The sequence below is a fragment of the Cucumis melo genome, chromosome 11 (genome assembly GCF_025177605.1).
Source record: "Cucumis melo cultivar AY chromosome 11, USDA_Cmelo_AY_1.0, whole genome shotgun sequence".
NCBI lineage: Eukaryota > Viridiplantae > Streptophyta > Magnoliopsida > Cucurbitales > Cucurbitaceae > Cucumis > Cucumis melo.
The window spans coordinates 20,324,607-20,345,428 of NC_066867.1; the positions used below are offsets into that span (position 1 = coordinate 20,324,607).

Sequence of the window (20,822 nt, forward strand, 5' to 3'; positions counted from 1 at the left end):
TTTTCTCCCAAAAAATGGAGTAATTGAAACATTTTCTTCACGAAAGTTATAGAGCATCGAGTAAGAAAAAATTTGGTTACTTTCCGGAAGAAGACCGAGACCGGAAAGGTCGTCAAATGGAGATTAAATAGTAAGGTGGGCAGATTTTCTTAAAAACAGAGCAATCAAGATTTTAATCAAAATTCCGAGTTATCTGAGGCAATTCGTGAGCTCTAACTTATTGGGTAATTTAATTTGGTTGTAGTTGAAGAGTTTTGCGAAATAAATTAAGTGATATTTTGGTTTGATTGATCAGAATGGAAATTTGAAAATTCTGCAACTCTTCGTCAAAAAAACAGAGCACCATGAAAATATTGTCTAGAGTGTTTTAAGGCTCCAAAATTTGAGGTAAGGAAGTTCGATATATGGGTAAGAAGTTCGTATAAGTTATTTCGAGTGTGTATGACTGAAATGAGAGAAATTGCTCGTTGGAGTATCGCTGGAACATTGGCCGGAAATTTCAAGAAAATGGAAAATGTTTGGCTAGAGGTTGAAGATGATGTCTGGCATCTTTGTTCGTCATTAAAGGGTTAAAACTATTAAATTTTGGTTTGATCATCAATTAAAGATTGAGTTTGCAAAATTAAAGACTAATTGTGGATCATCGAGCTTAATTATTGACTCGATTGGTATAAATAAGATACTTCAAGATTGAAATCGAATTAATTCTGGAAGATTAAAGTAAATTAAGGTAGTTAGAATGACTTAATTATAAAGTAACCCTAAATTGGATGAAAGTGAGGTTGTAGGGAATTGAATGAAATCAATTGTTTTTGGGGGATAAATAAGGAAAATTGGTCATGTTTGAAGTAATTTGGAATCCTAAGTTCAGCTCAAAAGTAAGAATTTAATTTGGAAAGGTAAAACTCTAATTTTGGGTAAAAGTTATAGTTTGGAAAATGATTATAGTTGAAGGTTAATCTCTCAAATAACTGGATTAGGACCAATTGGACCAATAGAAGAATTATCAAACTAAATTCAGAATAATCGAATTTCAAGAGGACTAGAATTAAAGGAGAAGTCAGATCAACTATAAGTGACCTTTAATTTAAAGTACTCTAAAAAACTTTTATGAATATATTTCCTATTGAATATGCTTCTCTGAATTTGAATGATTTGATTGAAATGATTATATCTTGATCATGAAATATGTTTCTACGAATATATTTTTGTCAATTTGAAGGGTTGAGTTGAAATGAATATGTTTTAAATACGAGTTCTTACGTTGATGTTCCTCGATTGTTTACAAAACTTGGATTTCAATGGTACTATGATAAATGAACTTTCTTAATAGTAGATTTACTACAGAATGATTTCATGGATATTTATGAATTATACTTGATGATTTGTGCTAAGAGCATGATTTGAACCGCTATGTTGTTTTTGAATATTTGCAAAAATGCAAAAGATTTATCAGAGATGATTATGATTTAAACAAAAGGATTTGAACTATGGAAATTATTCTAGAAATGTTGTGATTAATTTACCACCACAGGTAGCACGAGAGTTCCAGCCTTCAGGTGCCTACTGCCATAAAAGCTGAAGATGGTAGTTCAGTAAATCTGATATGTGTTATGTTAAAGTACGGTTTCAAAGAATGCAAGTGTTGTATTTTCTAAAAGTACAATAGAGGATGTAAATGATGTCAACACACCTTTTCCACGCAAGGAGGTTTATCTGGAAAGGGGAGTTCAAACATCTAATCTCATCAAAGTAACTCAGACACCTTAAGCAACGTTAACCTACTTCTGCTCCGTTTTCTTGGATTGAGACGATGAAGGAAGAAGATAAGGAAGAATCTACAATGGCTGTGGAAGTTACTATATAGTCGATCATGGCTGGCTGGTTCCCTTTTAACACAAAAACAAAGATGAATAGAAAGAAGTCAAAATTCAAATAGTTGGGTCGATTTCAAGTCAGCATAAAAGTCAAGGCTTGTTTGGAATAAAGTAGCACAAAAGGAATTATTCCCCATCAAAACTCAAGGGAGAGAGAAGAAAAATGTCTTAGGCGACTCAGAGAAAGAATGCGCCACATGCTTTTCCATTTGGCTCTGTTTTCGACTCTGAGTTCTGCAACTCTGTTTCTAGTTAATGGAGCTATTGAATCTTCATCACCCTCCTCATTTCTCTTCTCTTAACGCCCTTCATGGGTTTTATTCCTCTTCCACTTTGCTTCCTACGATGTTGAACCCTCGTTTGTGTGGTGTCGTCGAAGAAGCTTCTGGCGGCGACAGTGGTGATTTTGTTTATGTGGCTGTTGGGAAATCATTTGAGAAGTCTACGAGTTTGCTTCGGTGGACTTTTCGTTGTTTTGGTGATAAAGAAATTCGGCTCCTACATGTTCATCAGCTCTCTACTGTTATACCCACGCTACGTAAGTTTCTTCTTGATTTGATTGTATGCTAGCGGTGGGATAATTGCTTTTTCTTCTAAACTTGCAAATCCCAGATAGAAATTGTTGCCCAATTGTTTGTTTCTTTGTGGGTTAGATTCTAATTTTGTGTTTGAGATTTGAAATTGTCTGTTCCTCCACTCTAGGATTGCCATTGAATAACCTTTGTGCGTTCTTCTCAACGCAGTGGGGAAACTACCTGCAAGCCAGGCGAACACGGATGTGGTGGCTGCATATAGGAAGAAGGAGTGGGAACAAACATCTCAGCTTCTTGAAAATTACTTGGGATACTGCCACAGAGCCAAGGTTTGATTTATGTGCTTTGATTTTATTTTATGTCGAATTGCGAAGCTTGTGTTATTTGATCTCCTTAGAACTCAAGGACAAAGTTATACAATATATAGGACAGAGCTTGTTCAAGTAAGGTCGTGTGAAGCTTGTGTTATTGAACGAGGAAGGACTTCTAGTTGTTAAATATTAGTTCATAGGAGTGGTTGAAACTTATGCTCTTAAGCTTCGATCTCTCCTGACGCTCTCCAGCAACCAGCATTAGAGTTTTTTACGATATACAACATCCTAACTTCCAGATGCTTTTGGATGTCATAATCTTTATATGCGTGCATATGGAGTATTGGAAGATTTTATATAAGTGTTTTCTTCCTACAATGAAATTTCTTTCAAATATCTGTAAGAATGATTGGGTTCAATCTCATGGCAGCCATCTATATGGTAAAAATTATTGTCAGTTTTCAAATGACCAAATACCATGAGTCAAGTTGATGTTCAGTGAGACTAGTTATTTTGTTGTCCAGGGAGATTAGGTGCACCTAAGCTGGCTTGGATACTTGTGTTAAAAAAAAAAAGAAAAAAAAGTAAAGAAACCTTATGAATTCCCACTGTCATCCATCATAGGTGCATAGAGTTGAGTTAAACAAATGTTCTAATTGTATGCCCCAAAAGGTGTTACCACAATTTATGAAATCATCTTTCCTTATGCCTTGACATGTAAGACTTAGAGCATTACTTGTTGATTGACAGATAATATTGAGATGTAAGAAAATAGGATTTTTTTTTTTTGTGCAAAACCTGAAATACCGTCCTACGTATCTCCAGCTGACACAACAAAACAACTAAAAAGATGATCGAACAAATAAAGTTGGCATCATGGAACAAATTTTCTTTCATTCTCATTTACTGTTTACTGGGTTAGCTAATGTGGAGATTACATTTGCAGGTCAAAGCTGGTATCGTTATGATGGAAGCTGAACAAGTTCAGATAGGGATTGTGGATTTGGTTAACAAATACAACGTTAGGAAGCTTGTCATGGGGACTATGGCAGATAGGTAAGTTATGGATTGATCATTTTGCAATATGTGAACTTCAATAAGATGCTTTTAGTTATCACCAATAAGGTAATCAAGTTATCCTGTACAATACTTGTCATTCTAATTGCTTTGGATTACCATACACTTTGAACTGGGTGTTGTATCCATGTAGATATAGACTTACAAAAGCAAAACAATAGAACTTTGTTGTTACAAGAGAATCAGATGGATCTCTTACATCTAGTTGTTGTCACCTGATTCTTCCAATTTTTTATTTTATTTTATTTATTTATTTTTTCCACTATTCATACAATATTGTATCTGCTCTTCATTCAATGTTTAATGCAGTTGTGTGAGAATGAAAGTAAAGAAGAGCTCTAGTAAAGCAGATTATGCTGCTAGAAATATCCCTTTGCCATGTGAGATATTGTTTGTCAACAAAGGGAACCATGTTTGGACCAGAGAAGCTGTTGAAGGATCATGTTCTGCTTCATCATCGTTGCTGCACGAGCTGGCTATCACAACAAATTTTTGTTCACAGTCATCTCTGGTTGATAACAGTCAATCATGCGACCAACAGTATTCTCATTCTAGCTCTGCAAATGGTATAATTGAAGGCTTAAATTGCATTGATAAGGAACCCTTTCATGTAGAAGGTGTTATGTCGAGTTCTTTGGATATACATTTCCCATGCCCTTTGCAGATTTCTTCTAGTTCAGCTAGTACGAGCTCTGATTCAGGATATTCATCAGTTGAAGGGAGAGAACCAACAAGATCTGATTCAAAGGTTGAGGAAAGGGGTTTAAATGATGAACTTAAAGATGCCATTCTAGAAACAGAGGCATCAAGGAACGAAGCAATTGCGATGCATTTAATATGTAGAAAGATGGAACAAGAAGCTGCAGAATCTATAAAAAAGGTAAGCATAATTATTATGTGTTGTGTGTGAACTTATTTTTTGGATGCTCTGTCATAAGATTCTAGTGGACTAAGTTAAAATTTTATTGTTGATGAATTATGAACAATCAACTTCACTGGGCCTTAAATTTCTTTTTGTCTACTAAAACCAGTCCACCTTTTCATCTTATTTGTCGTGGTTGCATTGAAAGTTTGAAATAGAGAGTGAATTCTGACAAATGATTTTGAGTTATAGATGATTGGAGTTTTATCTATTTGACTAAAGAGGAAAAGAATGGGAATGTCACCAACCTTGTTCATGTCCATGGTGATTTCAGTGTAAGACAGGGGTTCTAAGTTTCTCAATATGTTTCCATTTTGGGTTTGCAGCAATATAGACTGTTTATACCCTTGATAGTTTTTCAACTCAATGGCCTGATTTGCACGAATTTTGTAATGAAATGTGTCGTTTGGTATTAATAAGGCATGAAACTCTTTAGTTGCACACTAAGTAATAGTTTCGTGCACAAATTTTTGCTTTTATAAACTGGTGAATATGTTGTTTCTCTAATAAAAGAATAATCTTTGGCTTGCTTTTAGTTCAAGGTCTTCAAATGTGTCAATGAACATGAAATTGATCTTAGGAGAGAGACTGAAGAAGTGTTGAGAACTATTATAGAGAAGAAACAAACTCTCTCAGAAGAAAGAACTGAAATACGCGAGGAGCTAGAGAGGACCATGAAGACTCTTGCTCTTCTTGACACTCAGGCACGGGAAGTAAATCAGAAGCAGGAAGAGGCCACTGCAGAACTAAAAAATATACAAGCATCAATTGTGGTTCTCAAGAAGGAAAAGCAGACGATACAAAGCCAAAAGATGAATGCTCTGAATTGGCTGTCCCAATGGAACAGTCAGGAGGTTGTATTGGAAAATTATAATGCTTCAATCAGAGTTATGGAGCACCAACCTCAGCTGATTGAATTTACATTCTTGGAATTACAGATGGCCACATGTGAATTTTCTGAAAAATTCAAGATTTCTCACGGAGGTTATGGTTGTCTTTATAAGGGTGAAATGTTGGGTAAGACAGTTGCTATAAGGAAGTTGCATCCACATTATATACTGGGTCCAGCAGAGTTTCGTGAAGAGGTCAGTCTTCTGAACCTAAACCTGATATTAAACTGTCCAATTTTCTTTCTGTTGTTGAGCATATTAATTATTTCATTGTTATTAATAAGGAATCTTTGAGCTCCTGCAAGGTCAATGTAAAATATAATTCATCTAACTTGATCTCCACAAGATTATCACAACGAGTAACGTCATATTTCCTGAACTGCAATTGATAAATTTTACGTGGATATATTGATGTATGTCTTTCAGCATCTTCATGAATAAAGTCTTGGTGGTTATATTTTCATATAAAAAGATTATGGTAAACTGTTGGTGTTTACTAAAGCATAGAGTTGTATTTTCACTAATAGTTGAATTAAGTTCTATTAACGAAACTGGAATTTAGAAGTGTTTGACTTACCTTTCCTTAAGATTTTAATTCCTACCCCATATTTAAAATGCATTCTCAACGCAAAAGAAGTTTGTTTTTTGGTCTTGCTTAGGCTTGATCATAATGCATTGCTTGTGTTTAAGGCTGATGATTGAAAGTAGCCTTTTTCTACTGGCTTACAGGTTGAAGTATTGGGTAAACTACAACACCCTCATTTAGTGACTTTGCTTGGCGTATGCACAGAAGCATGTTCCCTAATATATGAGTACTTACCCCATGGGAACCTCCAAAGTCACCTTTTTCGAAAAGGCAACACTCCTCCATTGACGTGGAAGACTCGAGCACGAATAATAGCTGAAATTGCAAGTGCCCTTTGTTTCTTGCACTCTTCAAAGCCTGAAAAGATTGTCCATGGAGATCTAAAGCCCGAAAACATCCTTTTAGATTCTGAGTTGACCTCCAAAATATGTGATTTTGGTATTCATAGGCTAGTATCTGAAGAAACACTTTACTGCCCAAGCTTTAGGCGGAGCACTGAACCAAAGGGTGCCTTTTCACATACAGATCCAGAGTGCCAACGAGATGGAGTTCTGACACCCAAATCTGACATTTACTCCTTTGGACTGATCATTTTGCAGTTGCTCAGTGGAAAACCAATAGTTGGACTAGTAATTGAGTTGCGCAAGGCCATTTCATTTGGTCGGCTCGAGTCGGTTTTGGACTTATCTGCTGGGGAGTGGCCTGTAGATGTTGCAAGGAGGTTAGTAGATATTGGTCTACAATGTTGTGAACTGAAGGGCAGTGATAGACCTGAGCTGACACCTACTATCGTGAGAGAATTAAAACAACTCCAAGACTTTGAAGAGAGGCCTGTCCCATCTTATTTCTTGTGCCCCATTCTCCAGGTGAGTGGTTTATTTTATTTTACTTTTTCAAATGCTCATGACCGGTGATTGGAAGAAAGTTATTTAATGAGATGGTGCTTCTGAGATTTGACTTCTTTAAGCTTGTGATGGAGAGTACTCAATATGACTTGAGAATGCTGCCGAAGTGATTGAGTTGGCAAAAAATGAAAATGTAGGATGTGCTGGACATAATGTGGCATCTACCATTTTCATTGTTCTAGCTGTTATAATATGTTTGCAATGCAAACTAGCCAACGTTTTCAAATCAAAATTTCTTGAGTTGTGGTACAACGACAATTTTCATTTTCAAATAGTTTTGAAATTGTGCCATATCATAGATGGTGGTTATCTCGGGTTAGTGAGGAGTATTCTCTCTCCCCAAGCATTTGAATCTCTTATGAACAAAAGACCATGTTTGTTCTAATCTGACATATTCACTGAATTTGTTTCAGGAGATCATGCAAGATCCTCAAGTGGCAGCAGATGGCTTCACTTACGAAGGAGAAGCGATACATGAATGGTTAAACAATGGTCGAGAAACTTCTCCAATGACAAATTTGAAACTCAATCACTTGCATCTCACTCCAAATCATGTTGTGCGTCTTGCCATTCAAGATTGGCTTTGCAGAGTTTGAAATGTTCTCTTATTTAATGAGTCTAATTGTTGTAAAATATGTTGTTTATATTATTCGTGTCTGTGCTTCAAAGCATCTTCTTCAATGTAAATATATGAAATTTTACAAAGATAAAAATAACCTTTGCAGTAAAAAAAGAACGTTTATTCTAAAAGAGACCGAACCAAACTATTTTAGATAGTAACAACATTACTCTAAACTTTCATGATTTGATTAATGTGTTTTTATGTTCAGATTTTACCTAAGTGCATAGATTTGTGAACCTACTATCTACACAAGTAGGCATTAATGTCGAACGACTTGAGCTATTTAAAAGTCAACTCATTTAAATTCTTTAGTTCCTCCTATAAACTTCAAATTTAAATATCAACCTTACACTCAAGACACTATACTTTTCAACCATATTCTTAAACTTGAACACAACATAAATAAGAAAGCATAGGGTACTGATTCTTCTTTATTTCAAAATTTAATGTCCTAAGGGAGGGTCTGCCCTTAACTTCACTTCATCTTCCCAACTGATTTTTTTCCTTCTTTTTTTGCATTTACTGTTGAAATTCCAAAGTAGATAGCAGTTGGGAGAAAAGAATCGTAACTAATCCAATTGCCTATCTCAATCCCTACCTTATATTCTTCTCTTGCCACGTGTCCTTTGTAACTTTAGCATTTGTCTGGAATGGGACCCACTATTTGGCTTTGTCTAAGTTTTAATTGGTGAGTCTTTACTCTTTTCTTTTTCTTGGTCAACTTTCTCTTATTTATTATTCCAACCATATGAAAACATGAAATGTCTAACCATTAAATAAGTCAGTTGCGCTAATTTACTCTCTCTCTCTCTCTCTCTCTCTCTCTCTCTTTTTTTTTTATTTAATTCCATTGCCAAAATTCAAATTTGCAACTACTATGGTTGAAATTCAAATGAATTTAGGGATTACATTTTTATATATCCAACCAATATTCTTTTATATCAAATTAATAAAAGAAGAGTATATTCATGATACGTAGGAACATAAATACAATCACTATAGATGATCCGTTATCGGATGTTTATTTATCGCCTAATTTACTTTTATCTTTAAAAAAATACATACAGAGACAAAGACATAAAAGAGTAGAAATGAAGAAACAACATCGTTTAGAAAGAAATATCAATTATTCAGAAATTACATATTTTCCTTCTTTGATAGTTTTTTTTTTCCTTTTTTTTTTTATTAAAAAGAACAAGCTTTTACACTTTACATCTCCTTGCCACCTCCTTGTAAACTGCGGAATTAAGTTCTTGAGATAATTCCAAGAACTTTATTCACTACATCTTACAATGGTGATAAGGGAAAAAGAGAAAAAAATTAACATAAAGAAAAAAGCCTGACCTTTTACTGAGTTCTTCTCTATATCATCTACTTGCTTCTTTCCACTATTTTTATACACAAGATCTCCATATCCTCCCTTCTAATGAAATTACAATGATCGATACATCGTCATGATACTTCCTCCGATCACCCTGCGGTATTTCGAGTAACTCATGGAAATCCATACCTGTATATTATTGTCATAACCGAGTTAATAGGGAATCTAAATATATCGGTTTTCTTTATTTCAGAATGGTGTGAAAAGAGAAGGATTTTAGGGTGGGGGTGTTGCGTACCAGCTCTTTTTGCAGCCCGAAACAGCAGTAACTCAACCAGATGTTGAGCCGGGTCTCCTTCGGGTTGCAATGCGATGAAGAGTTCAACTTCGGAAACAGCTTCTTCGTTTGTGAAGTACTGGTAGAGTCCATCTGACGATAGTATCAAAAACCTGTCTTTTGGTCCCAATCTATGGTGGTAGAGAGATGGTAAACAATTGATGTATGGCGATCTCCCAACGTAGTCGATTCTGAACATTTCCAATAATGCATTGTTCCATTTTGGCTGAAGGTAAGAACAAAATTCATCTATGTTAACGATGTAATCTTGAGAACAGAAATCACAAATCCAATCTCGGATTGGAAAACGCATAAATCGTATAATGTCATATCAATCAAATTCCCAGTCCAAATGGCAAACAGGCCGTTCATTTAACAAACACAAACCAAAATGATGATGGCAACTCTAATGAGTATAATCAAATTCGAAAGATGAAAGGTTGAGAAAAGAACGGTCGCCAGCTGATTGATTATGTATTCAACATTCCACTGGAGAGATAATCGTTGAGTATAGTATGAAAGCATCAATGCAGCTAGTTTCTTCAAAAGAACAATCCATACAAAAGCAATGCATAGTATTTTAAAGAGATTACCAACCTGTTTGAGGAAACCAGCCCCGAACGCTCGAGTAACCTTCAACGAGCCTTTGACACGATCGTTCATCACGGCACCAGCATCATCAGGGTGTTCATTTTTTATTCTCTGCACTTCCTGAATTACAATTCACAGCAGGAATTAAATCAAGCAACAACAATATATCATATCACAAAACAAAACAATGTGTAAAGAACAACTCAAATCACCTCATCAACACTGGTACTGTGATCCATGGAAAGCTGAAAAGCGGTAAGGTTTGCTGAAGTGAATGCTCCATCACCTTCTAATGCTTCAATATCATGAACTGGCTCTTCACTAATCCTCTCCAAGTCTTGTCGAATCTTCCCAAGCCAATAATCTGGCTCCGCCTTCTGCGCTAAAACTGCTCGGCTATCACCAACATTCATAACATAAACATCATCTCCCTTCATAAGCATTACAAGCACACAAGAACCCATCAAAGCCAGTTCGGGATTTTCATCAAGCATTTTGTCTGCAATATCCAAATAAGACTCCTCTGTTTTCTTCAATGCTTGGGACAGAGCTTTGAGAACATCCGAATGATTAATCAACCGGGAACCATTCGATCGATTTAACTGCTCCTTTAACCTCCGGTCGAGTTCTAGTCTTTCCCGGTCCCATTCGCACTTCCAACGCCGTTGATTATCCTCCCATTTCTCAGCAGCTCCTCTAAACTTTCCTCTTAAATTCTTACCTTTCCTTTTCCTAGATTTCAATCCAGAATTCCCATCTCCGCTAACACAAGGATGATTCTCTTGTTCTACACACTGAGAACAAGCATCACTCACTCGATTCCTCTCCAAATCTCTTGTTTCTGAACATGGATTTTCGGACTGAACAGGGGAAGCAGACGGAGCCGCGACAGCAGTGGAATCGAGCTTTTCATCCCATAACAAACCTTTGAGTTCTTTATGAACATAGGAATATAAATTGGACAAAAGATAATCGGGAGCATCAGGACCGTTAAATCCATCATAAATCCCAACGAAAACCCACCCATGTTCTTCAGAAACAACAACATGAACACGATCTTCCCCTGCTTTTCCTTGAGCCCACTGCAGATTTTGGCTCTCCATTGAATCATCATCTTCCAAACTACCTTCGCTACTGAAATTCAAACTACTAACAGTCAAATTCTCGTTATGCTTCTCGGGTAAGACGATCCAATCGGGTTCTTTAACCGGTTTAATTGGAGCCACAATGGAATTTTGTCCTCGATGAATCGATTTTGAAATTGCGGTTCTCAGAATTCGAATTAACCGGCTTTTTCTTGATCTAGATCTGGAATTAAACCCAGCACCATGAGAAAAACTCCTCTGAAATTCATTGGATGTAGAATTATTATCAAGAGGACCCGAGAAAATCCCCCGATCCAGTGGACCCGACATAAACCCTCGTTCAATTGGACCCGATAAAAACCCTCTTTCCAAAGGCCCAGAACAGGGGATTCCACTGAAATTCCCCGAAATCGGACCGGAATTAATCATGTTTCTAGGGATCGGTTGTAAAGGGATTGAAGCAAAAGAAGTGGAACTCTCAAAAGCCGCCGCTCGATCAATGCTATTGTACGAATACAGATCAACAAGAGCAGTAGAAAGAGGTGTTGATGTATTTGCACTTACAGAGGCGCCGGAAATTGATCGGAAAGTGGTAGTTTCTTCAGAATGAACTTTTGATAATGAAAGTCTCAAAGGATCCGGCCGGACATAGCAAAACGAGTGCCCCAGACCTTCATCTAGTGGATTTGTCAACAGAACGGAAATATCCGGACGCCGTCTACCATCGTTGATTCCGGTGAAGCAAACGCCGAGCTTCCCAATCCCGTTACCCATCGGGATTTTTATTAAAAGAACAAAAAAATCGGAACTTGAAGAACAAAATTGAAAATATTTTTGGGGGTTTTTTCAGTATCCAAATGGATATTTCATGGTGTGTAGAGAGAGAAATGAATGAAAGGAAGAGATGGAGAAGAAAGGGAAGACGAGTGGAAGATGATGAAGAAGAAGACGAGGCGGAAAGAGAAAGAGAGACAAAGGCGTTGACTTTTGAGTAGGGATTGTTTGAAATAAGAAAAACGCCGTCTTGGTTTCAAATCTGGAAAAAAAATAATATATATATTAAAAATAAAAATGACAAAATTTTCTTTTAAAGAAAAAAAAAGAAAAGAAAATAAGTATATATATTTCCTTATTTTCCGTAGGGTGGGGCGTTGACTAAGGTTGGAAGTTTTACTCGGACTCAATATAGACGTCTTCCTTTAGTTTTGTTTTGTTTTGTTTAGTTTAGTTTAGGCTTAATAAATAAAATAAATTTTCCTCAAGTTACCTTTTTGCCCCTTTATTTGGTTTTCAACCCTCCTTTCCATTTCTTTTCAAACAAATCTTAAATGAAAAACGCTAGAATTCTTTTATCTTTATTCATTGCACCCAATTATTCAATTGGAAAACATATGCAGAGATTAATATAATTTAAGTTGCTTCAAAATATTACTAACCTAAACTTAGTGTTTCTACTATAAACTAATCTTTAAGTTCAAACTTTTAACAATTATTTTTAACTAAAACTATATAATAATTATAATTTGAAAAAATTATTGATTGCTATATTTTGTAAGTAATATTTTTTCTTTTTACTATCTATACGAATATCTTTTTTAAAACAAAAAAAAAAAAGTAAAAAATTTATCTTTTATCTACGACTATTTTCTTCAACTACATTTTAAGCGTATCCTTAAATTTTAAATTTTGCAACTAAAATGTATACTCTTTTAGAACTCAATAACAAAATATGTCTATTCATGAAATAGAAGACAAATGATATACAATTTAGAGACTTAAAAAGACCTAGGACTCTCTGGAAAAAAAAAAAAAAGCAAAAAGAAAAGACTTTATGAATTTTTTTCACTGTTTAATTAGATTACAATTACTAATTTCAAGATTTATTAGAAGCAGAAGTAGAAGAGTAAAAAGAAAAGAAAATGAAAAATTTACAAAATAATAAATATTTTGAAACGTAATTTCCAAGGACGGGGAGAAGTAAAAGTATTCCTATGCTCACGCGCGGGTGAAGTAGGCCCAGTTACCAAAATGGACGTACGTAGTTTAATCACCGGAAAACGTTTTCCACGCGCATAAATGGGCGAGTTAGATGAGCTGGAAATTAATTAGAGAAGAAAACATAAATAAATAAAAAGTCAAACGGCAAAAAGAGAAAGAAAATGAATAACAATGTTTGCATGGGAAACCGCGTCACGATCACCGTTGGATCATACGCAATAGTTTGATGAAAATAACGGTTGACCGACACCTGGCAACTTCCCATAGCTTTGTTGACGTTTCTCGACTAATCTTTTCCTCAAGCAGCTAAATTTGACTTTTTTTCAAAAAAAAAAAAAGTTATTTTCTCAATAAAAGCAACAAATTGGTATTAAATTCCTTCTATAAAGTTCAATTTTTTTATGAAATAAATTTAAAAAGGGTTATTTTATTTATTTTAGAGTGCGTTGGGTTGGTTATTTATTGAATTTGGTATGGTGGAGTGGTTGCTGGTTAGTAATTGCGTTGCATTTACTACAATTTGAGAGTATTAGGTAGCCTTGACTTTCCGTTTCTTTCTCTTCTTTCTTTTCTTTTTTCTTTTTCCTTTTTTTTTTCTTTTTTATTTCAATCCCTATACATTTAAACATTATATTATGAGTTAAATATCATTTTTAATCTCTATAACAATTTATTGTTTGTGCTTTAAATTTTATAATAATTTAAAGTTTAAAATCTATAACGATTTAGTTTACTCGGTATAAATTAGTGTTGAATTTTAATACAGTTAAATTAATTAGAGATTTAATACTTTTACAAAATACGTAGTCTCATCATAAAATAATAAAAATTAACATCTAATTTTGATTATTATAAGCATAATTGAATTGAATTGACATGAAATATGTATTATTAATTTTGAGGCAAAAGGTTTGATCTTTTGCATGCACAAGATCATACAAAAAAGAATCGTGATTCAAATGTTGAAATGTCAATAAGCCAAATGTGCATATGATATGAGTTGAAAACCAAAATTTGTGCATGTTTCCCATTTTTCTTTTTTTTTTTTAAATTTCAAGTTCGCCCCTTATACTATAACATGCTAAACCCTAAACAATCATTAGTGTGTAGTTTAGAAGTTTGCTAAATTAACATTCGAGTAATAATACGAAGCAATAAGAAAGACTCGTTAGTTTGAGTATAAAATATAAAGGATGAAGAGAATCTATTATCATTCTAAAATTGATGCTTCGATTTTTTATTATATATGCTTATTATAATCAAAACTGAAATCTTTAAAAATTAAGAAATGAATTTTGTTGTTAATTTTCTATTTATGAAATTTAGGACTGATTTCTCTCGATTCTTTAATTGTGATCATCGGAAGAGGATTTATTAAGGGGTTAGCAGAACGTATCCCTTACATTATCGATTTTTATGTTTTAATATTAATTTTAAAGTGTCAGATTACAATATATATTAAATAATGATTTATTTTAAACAAAATACGGTTGTATCGTAGTGGTTGTGCCCCATTCTTACAATCGATAGATTGTAGGTTTGAATCCTACGTTCATTTGAATTTTTTTATCTGTGTTTATTATATAGTGTCCCACTATATAAAATTTATGCATTTTCCACTGGTGATCAAATGATGTTGCTTAGAGTAACACATTAGTTTCTACCTAATGACTCGAGAGTCAAGACAAAATTTGAAACAATTTTTTTTTTCTAATTTTCTAATTTTAAATTGACTTTTTAGAGCGTTAATATATATAAAGTGGATAATAGAAACAAAAGAAACTTATAGAGTGAAAGTATATTAATACAAATACATAATATATATATATAAAAAAAAAAACAAAAAACTAACAACAAATCCCTATGATATCAAATTGAGAAGTCCAACGATTAGAACCAATATGTGTGAAATATAGGAAAGTTTAATTTAAATAACAAACACAAATTATTGCTATTATTCTTTTGTCAAAATAAGATAACTCAATCTTAAAAAAATTTATAAGAAAATTGACTTTTTAGTCACAAATATTGAAAGAATAAAATGTACTAAATCTTTAAAAATTCAAAAGTAACTTTTCAACCATTTATTACTTTAAGTTAAAAAAGAAATTGTAAAATTGCTATTACTTTTCCATCTATATTCAACCTCACATTTTTCTTAGGTTGAACAATTCCGTCAACAGAATGTTAAATTTCAATTCAGCATGAAATGACTACATTCAAAAAAAGTCTAATGCTTTTAAGTTTTAACACTTTCATTTTACATACGATTCAAAACTTCAAACTTATTTATCAAGTTATTATTATTATTATTATTAATATAAAAAAAGCCCTCATTCCCAATGCAAAGTCAAATTGTTAATTTCCCAGAAAAGAAAATCCTCTTTTTACCAGATAAAAAATTGGTCAATGTATTGAACCCATTTTTTTCGAATATTTATAGGAAGAAAAAAAAAATTGTCAATTCAAATTGCATAAAATCAGTATTGTGGAAGTCAATTAGGGAGTTGAATCAATTAATATAAAATGACCCATAAGCTAAAGGGATCCTATACTCTCTCCACTTCCAGCTCATATCGCTTTACATTGATACTCCTACACGTGCACCAATGACACCCTTCCACGTGGAAAATGAAACCATTATGTAGAGTCGTCAGACAATGCCCAAATGGTTTTTAGGTACACCGTGACACCCAACGCCACCAAAATTACAACACAAATAAATAACAATATTGGAAAATATCTTTTTTAACCCCTAAATTTTAGGTTTCAGTTTCGTCTATATATATATTTCAAATTCCCATATTAAAAAGCTTCAAATTTTGAATTTCACCTTGATGTAATCCATAAATTTTGTAACGTTACCATTTTACTTTATATTTGAATTTCGTTTTAATTTTATCCTAAATTTCTAACACTTTTAACTTCAACAATGATAATTAAATACTTACTTTTTTACAAATTAATTAAATATTTAAAAACTCGTCAAAAACAAAATATTTATAATTTATAGAAAAATCAAGTAGAGTAAATTTTAAATAGTTTTTTAAATTTTTTATTTTTTAAAAAATCTCAAAACATTTACTATATTTTATTTTTATAGTATTTTAATATTTTAAAACACTATTACCAAATTTAAATAAAACTAATATTTAGAAATGTATGGACAAAAGGGTATTTTTCCGTAATAGTTATAATAATCCGATGAAATTTAATCCAAATTACAACGAGGAAGAAAACTAGAAGAAGGAAAATCCAAGTTTAGGGGGAGAGAAATTAGAATTAAAAGGTTGAATTAGTCAAAATTTGAGAATTAAAAGAAATGCTCAATGTCCAGTTTGCATATAAACAATATCCCGTGATGGAAAGAAATAGAAATAAAATAAGAATATAAAAAGAAAATCAAAGTCATAATGATTTCAAATATTGCAAGTGGGGAAAGCTTACGAAACCACCATCTCCACAAACTTCCTCCTTTCTTTCTTTCTTTCTTTCTTTATTTTTTAAAACCAATTTTATATTTTATTAACATATATTAATCAACTCTAACTTTTTTTTTTCTTTTTCTTTTTCATTTTTATATAATATCAACTACACTCTATCTCCACCAATTACACTGTGTTATTTATTGAAGTGAACTTAATTCAGCAATTTTCACTAATTAGACTATTTATTGAATTAACCTTAAGTTCTTTTTTAGAAATTAAATCAACAACTTTTTTTTCTTATTTAAATTATTTCAAAAACAATGAGTGTATTCGATGGTAGTCTTTTCTAATTTTGGGTTTTTCTTTAACATATAAAAATCAAACATGGTTGATAACTACTTTTTGGTTAATGATGAAGGTGTGAAACATTAAAGAAAGCAAAATAGATGTAGAAAAATAAAAATCTATGCAAGTATGTAGGCTGTTTAAAGAGAATAATTAGAAAGATATCGAGAAAAGAGAAAACTAGTTTTAGAGTGAGAAATGTGACAGAGATATCTTGTAGTTCTTAGTGTCCTTTTTTTTTTTTTTTTTTCAATTTCTCATTTTTTAGAACTTTGATAAAATTAAAATAGTATCAAAATATTAAAGTTGAACACTAAAATTGGTTAGAATTCAAGTAAAAATTGGTTTTCGTGATAATTGTCATTCTGGATCCCAAGAAAATATAGCCAAATATTAAAATCTGAATAATCTAATTATTCTTAAAGATATATATATATATATATATATATATAATATGTAATAAATTAATATGAATGAGTTAATTGAATTATTATCTTTGATATATTATTAACACGTTGAAAAGTTTGAATATGGTTGGCAAGTGGGGCACTATATGTGCAAGTAATTAATAAAAATATATTAGTCAAACCAAATGAGTTTGTCGTCCTAATCTTAGCCATAATTATTATTTAATTAACCCAACTTGATATTTCTTTTTATTATTTCAGAAAATAATGGATGAAGTTTACCATAGTATTATATCACGTAAATAATTCAAATTGAAAAAAAAGAAAAATTAACATGAGACTTGTTGGAATAATTAATGATTTATAACGTGGTAATGATTATGTTGAATGTTTTTTGTTTTTTTTTTTCTCTCTTTCAAATTTTGTAAATTAAATCAAAGGCTCGTCTAGAAGGAGAGATCCAGTATCCTCCATTTTGACTAATCTTTGTTTAAATAGTGTTAATCAAGTTATTATAATATAAGTATTTTTCTGGACAAATATATTATGGTATAGGGTTTGGATCTTGAAATTTTGACTTGTGTTTTCATAAATTTAATTTAGTTTATTTGTAGACTTTTGCAATTATTTGAACCTAGGTTTAGGGGTAGGGAGATAAATGTAATTTGAAGTAAAATTCACTCAACTTCTTATAAATAAATTAATATAATTTTGTTAACTTATTACTTTAAAAATGAATTCATGTTTATACATATTCAATGCTTTATAAAGTTTATCAAGAATAGTAATAGTTGAACGTTGTTATTTGAATTTTATGAAGACGAGTACTTTACTTGAATAAGTTATTTTCAAAACTTAGTTAGAATGAACTAAAATTGAAAGAGAAAGGCAATAAATTAATTAAAAATGTTTATTAACAAATTATTATTTTTTAATTAGTAAATAAATTTAGTTTGATTTAGTCTTATAACTCAAAAGTAGTTTCATGAGAGTGGATAAGCAGACCAATTCAACTCTTGAATTGATTGAATATTTTGTAAAAGTATTAAACAATTTCCAACATTTGCTTTTGACCATTATATACAAGTATTAATATTCATAATCAACTACTTTCGTAGTAGTATATGTAAAAGAATGTGATTATAATTAACAAAAAGGATTAAATACTTCAAGTAATTAATTAAATAGGCTATATTTCTTTATAAACTCTTGTACTTTGTTTATGGATGAGTTCACTTGGAATAATTCAAACTTCTAGTATCAAATATTTTAGGTTTAATACCGTTTGCGTACTAAACAAAATATTATATTTCAATCACCAAATTTATATATCATATCAACATCACACATATAACCATTTTGTTTTTGTTTTTGAAAATAAAGTACGTAGACACCTCTAAATTTCTTCCTATATTATCTACTTTTTAATATTGGTAAGAATACAAACCAAAATTTGAAAACTAAAGAAATGACTTTTGAAATTTTGTTTTTGTTTTTGGAGCTTTGCTTAGAATTTAATTTACTGTACTTAAAATGCAAAATATTATGAGAAATCGAGAAGAAATATACTTAAATTTCAAAAACCAAAAACAAAAAACTAAATTGTTACCAAACGAGATATTAAACTATAAATTTAGTCCATAAACCTTGAAACTTGTGTTAGTTCATATTTTAACTTTGTACTTAATTAGTAAGTCTTTTATACATCATTAGCGTTTTTAAAAAATATTTGATCAATGAGATATAATTTTAATTTTTTTATATCTAATAGAATCGTAAACTTTCAGTTATGTATTTTGTATGTCTTTAAATTTTAGAAAAAATCGAATAGGTTATCCATTAAGGGTTATAAAACAAAATTGAACAATCAATAATCTATAACTTGATACAAAGTTAAAAGTTTAACAATATACGTACATAAAATTAGAAGTTTAATGATCAAATTAGACAGACATTTTAACGTAGAAAAAGGACTAAAAAGATAGGATCTTAGGTTCTCCAAGATTCCTCCAAGAACCTCTTTATCTGAGGATTTTCTTCAGCAGTTGGTACTGCACCTTCCTAGCTGTCTTTGAGATACCATCCATCATCTTTGAGCTACCATCTGTCGTCCTTGTTTTTACCCCAACCATGGAAACATATGATCGATTTATTGAAAGAATGGAAGAAATTTTGTTAATTTAAAGATGAAAAAGAAATAAAGATCAATCCTCAAATCGACCTTTCAACACTAGGGCAACTAAATCAATGCCTCATAGGAAAGCTTTTGACATCCAAAATTATAACCATTTGAATCATCAAAAATACTTCTACAAATGCTTGGAGAACAAAACTCAAATTTAGTGTTAGTAGTCTTGGGAAAAACCTCTTTTTGTTTAAATTCAACGCTAAAAGAGATAAAACAGATGGTTTCAAATCTTGGACCATGGCTTTTTGACAACTCCCTTTTGACTCTCGATGAACAAAAAATAAATAAGATCGGAATGTCGAACAAAAATTGTCGTGTGGTTCTACTTTAGGTATAAATACTTTATAAGTGGGAGACAAAGTATGTTGGTGGTGATAACATAACCGCACCGCCATCTATCCGATCGGACCCCGGTCTGGGTAATCACGACAAAAAAGAGGTAATTTCTTTTATTACCTATTCATTTAAATTTGTAATCTTTTCTTTTTTAAATTAATTTGGCAGTTAATTTTCTTTTGGTCTCACATTCTTCTCCCATCTTCGATTAATTTTACTCACGTTTGCACATCTCCGGCTCACACGTTCGTTCTTTCATTCACCCTCACTTCCGGCCTTCAGTTGTGCTTCCCTCTCTATATAAAACAATTCGTTTTCACCATTTGAATTATCAAAAACTTAAAAACCAAAGCAGTCTCTAAAAACCATCTCTATTTTTCTTTACTGTTCTGAGCACTCTTCGTTTTATTTCCATTCCTTATTTCGATGAGTGCACATTTGAATAGGGGAGCTATGTTAACCTTGGGGAGTGTGAGACCCGTCTTTGAATAAGAGGGTTATTTTGGAAATAAGTGTTTGAGTAAAGGATTTTGCAAAAGGCATTATGAGGAAGTGTTTTGATAAGTTAAACATTATGATGAATCACAATGGAGTTAGGCGACGTGAGGAAAGGAGTTGACATTCTGATGTAAGGCGAGAAGAAGCTAGACATTGAGAGTTACGAAAAATATGAAAAATTTCCTAATCATGCTTAATAATAAGTCATGTGTGTAAACTTAAGCTAAGCATAGATAAGAGAAACGTTAAGCTTACACATGTAGCACTTTAAGTAGGAGCTAGCAAGCTTAAGGAAAATTATGGATGACTAATCCAATTTTGGTATAGTATAAATAGGGCGGAAGTCAGTAGAAGGGAAGTTTGTGTCGAAATACTTAAGGGTATGTTTGGGGTGGGGTTTTATGGGGAAAAGGATTAGGAAATTGGGCCAAACCGTGTTTGGTCCAAGGATTATGATAAAGGGGATTTGGGTTATCCTAATCCCTAAATAACCCTATCTTATCCTATTTTTACTTTCTTACAACCCTACATTATTCTATCCAAATAATCCAATCAAAATTTTATT

General features: G+C 32.3%; 2 protein-coding genes across 3 annotated transcripts; one reads left to right on the plus strand and one right to left on the minus strand.

Annotated features, from left to right (window-relative positions):
* The first annotated feature begins 1,988 nt into the window (after positions 1 to 1,988).
* On the plus strand, positions 1,989 to 7,851 carry LOC103502088 (U-box domain-containing protein 33-like). Of its 2 annotated transcripts, XM_051079454.1 has the most exons (8): positions 1,989 to 2,415; positions 2,621 to 2,739; positions 3,668 to 3,777; positions 4,108 to 4,678; positions 5,257 to 5,574; positions 5,659 to 5,805; positions 6,340 to 7,062; positions 7,515 to 7,851. In XM_051079454.1, the coding sequence occupies exons 1-8, from the start codon at positions 2,133 to 2,135 to the stop codon at positions 7,695 to 7,697; spliced, it is 2,454 nt and encodes an 817-aa protein (XP_050935411.1). In that variant the 5' UTR covers positions 1,989 to 2,132; the 3' UTR covers positions 7,698 to 7,851. The 2 variants fall into 2 exon arrangements, with proteins under 2 accessions (XP_050935411.1, XP_050935410.1); XM_051079453.1 differs by having other exon boundaries at positions 5,257 to 5,805.
* Positions 7,852 to 8,815: 964 nt separating this feature from the next.
* Positions 8,816 to 12,078, minus strand: LOC103502087 (probable protein phosphatase 2C 4). The gene is made up of 4 exons (XM_008465913.3): positions 10,185 to 12,078; positions 9,979 to 10,092; positions 9,343 to 9,607; positions 8,816 to 9,233 (listed from the first exon to the last, which is right to left on the minus strand). Exons 1-4 carry the CDS (start codon positions 11,829 to 11,831, stop codon positions 9,118 to 9,120), a joined length of 2,142 nt encoding a protein of 713 aa, XP_008464135.2. The 5' UTR covers positions 11,832 to 12,078; the 3' UTR covers positions 8,816 to 9,117.
* Between the last annotated feature and the right edge of the window lie 8,744 nt (positions 12,079 to 20,822).

Bases quoted from the DNA above. Each gene is read 5' to 3' on its own strand.
- LOC103502088 (XM_051079453.1), top strand. From the start codon at position 2,133: ATGGAGCTATTGAATCTTCATCACCCTCCTCATTTCTCTTCTCTTAAC. The intron at 2,416-2,620 runs GTAAGTTTCTTC...TTCTCAACGCAG, and splicing joins TACTGTTATACCCACGCTAC to TGGGGAAACTACCTGCAAGC. The intron at 7,063-7,514 runs GTGAGTGGTTTA...AATTTGTTTCAG, and splicing joins TCTTGTGCCCCATTCTCCAG to GAGATCATGCAAGATCCTCA.
- LOC103502087 (XM_008465913.3), bottom strand. From the start codon at position 11,831: ATGGGTAACGGGATTGGGAAGCTCGGCGTTTGCTTCACCGGAATCAAC. The intron at 10,093-10,184 runs GTGATTTGAGTT...ATTGTAATTCAG, and splicing joins ACAGTACCAGTGTTGATGAG to GAAGTGCAGAGAATAAAAAA. The intron at 9,608-9,978 runs GTTGGTAATCTC...TCTTACCTTCAG, and splicing joins GGGCTGGTTTCCTCAAACAG to CCAAAATGGAACAATGCATT.